Source organism: Agelaius tricolor, unplaced genomic scaffold, assembly GCF_023055355.1.
Source record: "Agelaius tricolor isolate 1412-34295 unplaced genomic scaffold, bAgeTri1.0.p SCAF_19, whole genome shotgun sequence".
NCBI classification, from domain to species: Eukaryota; Metazoa; Chordata; class Aves; order Passeriformes; family Icteridae; genus Agelaius; species Agelaius tricolor.
The window spans coordinates 6,952,013-6,960,493 of record NW_027269279.1 but is presented as its reverse complement, the minus strand read 5'-3'; the positions used below and the strand labels follow the sequence as shown (position 1 = coordinate 6,960,493).

The following is an 8,481-nucleotide window of genomic DNA, read 5'->3' as shown; positions in this document are numbered from 1 at the left end:
TGTCTGAGAACTCACAGTCCTAGTGGAGTTCAGATCTACCACTCACAGTTTGGGTTGCTCTTTAATTGTTTTAAGTGAAGGTAAAACAGACAAACCACATCTCCTTTATGCTGGGAACTTTGAAGCAGTTTTATACTGAGTATTATTATAGTGAGTAGGATGGTCTTACTCTGAACCTGAGAGCAGGTGATCAATGTGAAAATACCAGGGGTTGTTAGATTCCTTCTGATTTGATGTAGCATAAACAATTTCTAACAGAATTTTAGTTTTTAACTGTGTACTCAGCAGTGTTTTATTTATTTAATTCATTCATAGCAGCTTGATGCAGAGGATTTAATCCTTATTTATCACATTGACCAGGGACGTTATAGAGCCTCTCTCCCTGGTGATACTCAAACTCATCTTAGAGCAATTGCCCTTCTGAGGGAGTGATTGGACCAGAGACTTTCAGAGAACCTCCAGAGACCTCCAGACCTTTCCATCAGGAATTACTCGCTGGTTCTGTACCTTAATTATGGTAACATTTTGATACCAACCCTGTGTCTCTTTGGTAATTCAGTTGGCATTCACATAGACATCCTGCAGTTGAAGTTTTTCTCTAGCATGATTGCATTGTCAAATTCAGAGAACACTCCATGATGTTCCATAAAAAACTGAAAGCTGCCACTGACTTAAGTTAATTAAAATGAACCTTGCCAGAAAACGTCACATTTTTTGAATTTGTTTCCTTTAGTTGAAAAATCTCTTTTCTAATTTGGTTAAAATGTGGATCTAAAATGTGGATCCTAATGCCAACAGAAACCTTAATAGAGAGTAGTGGTATTTTGCTGAAGCCTATGGGCTTTTTTTAAAATTGGGGACTTCTTGGATTTTTATTATAATTCCTTTGAATGAAATGGCTGGATGATTTTAATAAGATTTTAAACCACATCTTTTTGCCAGTATTTAAGAAGAATGGATTTTCTTATAAGCATAGGTGTAGTTGCAGCACACACAAGGATTTCCTGATTCTTGGGAGTGCTTCATTCCCCTGTGGCAGCACAAGGCAGTGATGTGCAGTTGTTCAGCATCTCTGAAATACAGGATGGGCCACTGTGCAGTCTTGCATTTCTTGCATTCCACATGAGAGTCTCAGAGGTGCAAGGAATGCAGTGTCAGGTCTGTCACTTCTGGTGCTGTGTGTGCCATCTGCTCGTGAGCCAGTGACAGGATAGTTTAGAGATCAGCAGTGTGAAGAGCCAATGTATATATTACATCTGGGTATTGCTGCAGATCTAGATTGCCCCAGGTTTTTTCTTCAACAGGGAAATAATTAAGGTAAAAGAAGCCAGTCTCATCATTATGCAAAATATTTCAATGCTGCAATTAACAGCAGCTATAATTTAAGCCCAGATTTAACATCAAAGGCAGTGGGGATAGAATTAGGATTTATATTCATTATAATTCTGCCAAGGCTTCAGTGAGTCTGATTGCTAGAATTCCTCTTTTGCATTCGGCACATCTTAAATCGGTCGACCGGCTCTCTTCCATGCCTGGGAATGAGGGAGCTGTGCTTGCCTCACATAATCATCTTGCAATTCATGGAAATGCCAACACTGGCTGTTACATAAAAGTTCCAAAGGCTTTGTTTCTGCTCTTCTTCAAAACAGCTGCCAAATCATAATTATCATTCAGTTTTAGTGAAGAGTAATAAAACTACAGTCTGCTTGTGAGCTGGAGCCACGGCATGGGACATGGGGAAGGAAACAGCTAAATCAGGGTGGGGAAATTTCTGACACACTCAGCCAGAGATGCACAACATCTACTCAGCCTGCTGATGTCTGCATCTAGCCATGAATATTATTTACTTTGTCCATTAATGAAGACAATGCTATAATCAACTCTAAGTCCTTTAAGACACTTCTCAAAGGGAAGACTTGTTCTTAGTTTTCATATTGAAGAAAACTGCTGCTATTATGGAACATATAGATAATAATTCATATAATAAATGAAAGACTTGAGTAATGGCCATTATTTAACAATGTAAGAGCTTTAGGGTAATCAAACAGCAAGATTGGCTGCAGTTTCATCTGTAGAAAACACAGAAATTCACAGAATAGGCAAATATTATTGTTTTGTACATGTTAAGAGACAATAAGCAACAGGCTCATGATTCATGGAAAAACCTCCAGGCCTGTGGCCCAGGTTGGAAGGGGACCATGACTTGTGACAGTGTCAGAGTAGGATTAGACCCTTCTCCTCTGTCTCACAGCTGCCTTAGATTTCATGAAAGATAAATCTTCTTAAGGGAGAGACACATTTTAGGCCATAAACACGTTCTGGCAATATGATTACACTGTGGTCTACTACTTTATTTTGGAAAATTACCCATAAACTTGTTCTGTGCTTTGAGCCAGGTGTGAACTCCTCTTAAATGTCTTAATTTTTTTCTCACATTCTCAGGGTTGGGACTTAATATGAATTATTTTTAGCTATCTCTTCAGCATTGTTTTTCCTCAAGTATCAGAGAATTAATCAGAAATAAACCTCAATTAAATCAGTACAATTAAGCCTGAGAAGATACGATATGGTTTAAGATCATCAAAACTGAGTCTGGTGAGTCAGCATGCTCAAGTATGAGGATGGAGAACCTAAACAAAATTTTTAAGCAGCTTTTTCTCCCAAGGGTCTTTTTGTTTAGTTGATTTTTTAATTGTTTTCTCCCCTCCCAGCCACAATATCAACATTATCAGTGGTGGAAAATCACAAAGTGCCTTCTTTACAATGGAAATGTAACAATGCCATGTGACCAAAACATTGCAAGGTTTCTCAGCAATCAGGTGTGTGAACTTCATGTGTGGGGAACTGTTAATGTCTGAAACAATATAAAAATGTACAAACACATGCTGAGTGCGAGGTGCTTGCTGGGCGAGGTAATTGGCAGAGGCAGTCCAAGGTTGCCTTTGGTCTACTGCTGTTTATGCCTTCACCAGAGACTGGAATTCTGTCAAGGAAGAAAGTGAGAAAAGCAGGGAATAAAACTCGTTGAAAGTAGTTTTATTACATCTTTAAAAAGATAGATAAAAATGACTAAAACTCCTAGGCATGGAGGGCTCCCAAAGTTATTATAACACTGCACAAGCTACTGCTAAACTGAGATTCTGGGGGCGTAACAGATTTTTCACTCCTTAAAAAGAGTAAGTGCAGAGAGGAGGAGTGTGTCTGTAAATTTGTATTTGTGGGAAATCCTGACTTAAAGGTAAACTATCTTTACCCCTTTACAAACTCTGATAATAGCCAAGGAAGAAGAGCCTGTAGCTCTCAGCGACATTTTTTTTGTTTTGTTATTCCAAATAGAAAATATCTGTAGTGAAGTAATTCCAGAATGGGAGATTCAATGGTTAAGGGCCAAGATCTGCAAAATACAATGCCCTATTTGGGGCTCATAAACAGAAGCTGCTAAAGCTGCTGCTAAAGCAAATTCCTCCAACAGTGTATCTCTCTCTCCTCCCAAATCTGGCTAAGATTAGCACATGTGTCTGTTGGAGTTTTTGCCACCTGTCCTAGTTCAGCTGAGACAGCCCTGTTTTCAGTGACTTCATCTCTAATACATGATGCATAATGTCCTATTTTTCTGTGCTGCAGTTTCTAAAAGAAATATCCTGACTAGTTCACATCATCCCTGTGAGGTTTTCTTCAGGAATTTGATTGAGTTTCTCAAAGGACTGCCCAGTGAAATGTGGGCAGATAATCAGATCATAACTTATCAGATAATTTTCCAGCACAGAATCCTGTGCTGCACTGCTGCAGTTGCAGCCTTGAGAAACAATGCCAGTCATATTTTACATTAGTGAATTAAGCACCCAGTAATAGTGGCCAGTGTTTGATAGGAGACAAAGAAATAAATTTCTTTAGGCAGAGATGTGTTTAAAAATGGAAATGTTGTACGGCCAGAAGTGCAGAACATCCACTGCTGAAATAGAAATTCTGAGACATTCAGGTGTTCTGAATCTTTTAAGAATCTGGCACATTGAGTCTATGGATCAGAAACACTGCAGGATTAACCCCAAAGCTGTTATCATGGATTAGTAGACCAGACTCTACACTGGGCCTAAATATTCTGTTGCTACAACAGAGATCAAACGGGAATAAAGCTATGAAAATAAAAGAGTATTTGCTCATACAAAAATTGTGGCAGAAAGTATCAGGCCAAAGTACTCGTGTGTATTCTTCATGGCCCAGTTTAAATGGAGCCTGAAATGTGTGCATTTTAAACCACAAAGTTTATCAATTTCCCAAAGTCTTACCTTCCACTCCAATTTTGCCATCACCATCAGTGTCTCCTGCAGCCAGGAAAGCCTTGGTCTCTGCTGAGGTGAGGGCTCTGGCGTTTGAGGAGAAATTCTTCAGGAACAGCCTGAAATATAACAGGGTGCTGTGCTTGAGTTTTGCTCTCTAAAACGGCCCAGAAGGTAATGTCTGCTCTTGTTATCTGAGGGAATCCACACAGATTCCAGAAACGACAAGAATTTGTGTTTTATTTTTAAAATAACATCAAGGGTTTCTTCAAGGACACCAAGCAAGTTCTAAGGTTTTTGTTTGTTGTTTAAAGAAACAGAGCAGCTGAACAGTACTTACTGCAGCTCCTCTTCTTCAATGAAACCACTCTTGTCCTGATCAAGGATTCCAAAAACTTTCTTTATCTGATCAGGAGTTTTGCTGGTTAAACCAACCATGGAGAAGAAAGACTTGTAGTTGAAGGAATCATCAGCTGGAAGAAACAGAAGTTGTTAAATATTCTTCTTTGAAGTTGCTACTACTGTGTGTATTCCTTGTGAATATGTATGTCTTTTTTTAAGCATCTGCCTGCCCTCTTTCTCTTGTTCCCTGGTGTAGGAAAAGAGCAGATACAGTGGATGATAATTTCCCTTTTTAATCACTCTGTGCCTTTGGTCATGTTTCCTTTCAGCCAGTTTGAAGTTTTCTGCTACAATGCACATTCCGCTAAATCAGGATTTATGCAATGTGTCACATGCAATTAATAATAAATATTGAGAAGGTGCTGCTGTGACTTACAAACAACTCTGTAATTCTTCATTAATTTTCACAGAGTCCTTACTTAGGTGAAGAATTTGATAGAAGAGTAAGTAATTCACAGACAAATCAGATCTTTGAGTATTTGGAAAATTGGCTTGATCTTACTGAGCAGTTCTTAAGAGAAGTGAGACTGATACTTGCTTCACAAATGACACTCTCATTCTGCCAGCTGAGGCTTTTTCTGAAATTTTGAAGGACAAGGCCAACTTTAAATTTAAGTCTTTAACAGGTTTAGACACTGACAGCTTAGTGTTAAGCCAGCCCTAACTGAAATGGTGGTCATTTAATTGCTGTTCACCACTTGTGAGACCTTTTGAATTTAAGGGACTATAGTGTAATGCAGCTTAGAAAGAGATCTCACAGGGAAGGAATCTGAGGGGAAAATGATAGGCATGTCATCTTAAGACATAAAAATGATATGCATCTTCTGTCTGCAGAGAGACCATTCCTTACCCTGGCAGCTGGAGAGAGCAGATTCAATATCTTTAGCAGAGAGGATGTCAGTGATGGCCATTGTTGAACTGTAAAATAAATTAAATGTGAGCTACTTAGTCATTAAAATGACTTCTCTCCTACTTTCATGGCTCTATTTGAAGTTCTGCAGTGACAGTGTGTGATAGGGGAGACATTATTCATCTGATGGCAAGTGGAGCACGCTGTAACAGATGTCTGGAGCAGGTGCTTGCACTGAAAGCTGGGAATGAGGGAGGAATTCTGCACGCGGGAGCGTGGGGCTTCAGGAGGATCTGCTGCACTGGGACAGCACATCCAGGCTGTCCAGCACCACACATCTTCATGGCTTTGTGGGTTTTCCTGGAGGTGGATTATTACTCAGTAAAACCCAGAATGTATTTACAGCACACATAAGAGATAAGGCTGCTATGTCCCCTAGAACTGTATCTGGAGTAATTGGAATATGAAAAATCTAGTGTTATTATCAATACATGTAGTGACCTTCACAAAGAATGAAAATATTAGTGTAGAATTAGTAAAAGTAATTTTACTCATGTAAATTTGGAGAGTAAGTTACTCTCCTGTTTAGTTGCAATGATAAATGTGTCTTGCTGGGCTACTGCATCAGTGAAATATTACATTTCATGAGAGCTTTGTAAAAAAGTTTTTGTCAGTATTTTCTGAGGTCCATTTCTTTTTGTATTCCATTTAAGTTATAATAAACACCATTTTTGCCCAGATTTTGGCATTTCAGTAGATTGTTGTCTTTAGAACAGAAGTATCATGACTTAATATTCATTCTTAGTAGAGTGGAGGAGGTGTTTTCTTCTGACACAGTGGCTTTTCATGTGAGAAAAATACTCTGTCCCATTCAGCCACCAACAGCTGCAATAGTTTGCCGGTGCAATGTGTATCACTTAACAAAATGCCATAATGCCTGAATTTCTAATCAATTTTTAGTGAATTGATGCAGTTACAGTTTGGTAAACTGCACATACCAGTGCAGACAGATTACAGTTTAAAACTTGCAATGTTACTCTTAATTCATGTTAGTGAAGGAAGGGGACTAAGGCATAGAAAAGTTATTCTTGAAAGCCAGGAGAGAATAGAAATATATTTTCATTAGTCCCTAACTGGTCTTCAGCAACATCATTCTTCCTGTCTAAGCACGGACTGAGAAGGAATCAACTAGTGATACCCATTTATAGTCTGTGCACTGGTTTGAGATCTAAACACAGGTTTAAACTTCCTCTAAAATATGAAATGGCTGCCTCTGTACCTGTTGGTTTGCAGCAGAAGAAATTGTCAATCATTTTAGTTCCTTTCTGAATATCTCTGAAATGGTTAAGAAAGTGATGGCACACATTCCCACTGATGGCAATGGATCCTTCCCCAGCTCAGGCAACTGGGTTACTTTTCTTTTACTACTGAATTATTTTGTCCCAGTGGGTTCTTCTGCAAAATACTTTCCCCTCTCAGCATTAGGCAATGTAACTTTGAGCTCATCCGTTCACCTAATTCTCACTGCTGACAGGATTAAAAAGGGGAAGAGTTGAAGGAAAACCTAAAAATCACAGCATTTTTGACAAGGGACATCGTTCCTGTCTGTTCCATCCTCTGATCCAAATTCTGATTCTATTCTATGTTAGCTTGTAAAGATACAACATCCTGGAAGCTGAAATAAGAATAGATACTTTAACTGCTTTCCCTTTAGGGAGCATTTTGCTTTTGTGTTTCTTTGAAAGCAGAAGATCTAATCAGCTTACCTTTGTGGTCTTCTTGGCTGGGTAAGGAAGCAGTCAGGTTGGGAGGAAGGTACTTGCAGTGTGTCTCCAGCAGAGCTGAGCTTGCATATATATACTTTAAGTTGTATACCATATACAGATTTTAGATTTCAGCGTCACGAAGGGGGAATGGTGTCAAATGAACTTGCCTAACTAATCATCTTGCACTATTTTTATCTCAAGAGAATACATATGATATTTGCAAACGAAACAAGATAAGTGGCCAGATAGGCAAAAAGAACAGAGTCATGTCAAATTTCCTCTGATTGAAGCAGAAAACACCAGCTTCTTCATGTGATGTAGGGCAAGACAAAAGTCCCCACTATCTGATATGCTTGATCTGAAGAGTCAGATGAAATGAAGCACACTAACTTCTGAAGAAGTGTCTTTGTCTTTAATGACTGTTTAAAAGCAATAACTTGTTATCTTACCTGTAGACACTCTCTGTGATAGAGTTTCATCCTGTGTGCACTAAACAAAAGAAAAAAATTAAAAGTATCCTTTTAACTGTTCAGGTATTGTTTGCATAGCAAACCAATTAGGGGAAATAATAGCCATGTTATCTCCAGAATATCTGATCTGTTGTTGTTTGGTAAAAAAACCACAGTGAATTTGTTGCTATAGGAGGTAAAATAATATTATGTCAATCCATCAGAACAGTTGGTTGGGGGAGGGTATTTCATCTGCTCTGTTTCCAGAGAAAATCTTACAATTCTGCAAGATTCTGACAACCTGTTTAGTTGGGTATGTATGAAGCAAAGGGGTTGTGATCTGCCCAGCTGTCTCTGAGACAAAAGTCCCTGAGCCCTACATGAAAGATCTTTGCTTTCAGAATAGAGAGGAAAATTTCAATAGCAACATCATCGCTATAACAGTATCTGAAGAGTGTCTTTTCAGTTTTCAGCCTGTCTAGAATCCCTTTCAGAGAAGTGATTATTTTCTAGAATTGTTTGGCCAGTGCAGTTTCCCAGTGTTCCTTTGTGCTAGTTACTTTTTTCGTGGATATTATTTGGTCGTCTCAATTTTCTTCCATGAATGTTGTAGCCTAGCTGGGTGAGGAGCCTGTCAGCTTGGATCTCACTTGTGTCTTGAGGTAGCAGAACAGTGAAAGACAAGTCATATGGATGACAGCACAAGGTGTCATTATGGCCAGGATTAAGGGATGGCA

General features: G+C 38.9%; 1 protein-coding gene across 1 annotated transcript; it reads right to left on the bottom strand.

The window, feature by feature from the left end:
• Positions 1–260: 260 nt before the first annotated feature.
• LOC139598099 (parvalbumin, thymic-like) lies at positions 261–7,700 on the bottom strand. The gene is given in 7 exon segments (XM_071444049.1): positions 261–2,983; positions 4,287–4,396; positions 4,618–4,750; positions 5,530–5,597; positions 7,296–7,330; positions 7,332–7,377; positions 7,379–7,700. Coding segments are annotated over 7 exon segments (447 nt in total). The 5' UTR covers positions 7,408–7,700; the 3' UTR covers positions 261–2,957.
• Positions 7,701–8,481: the final 781 nt, after the last annotated feature.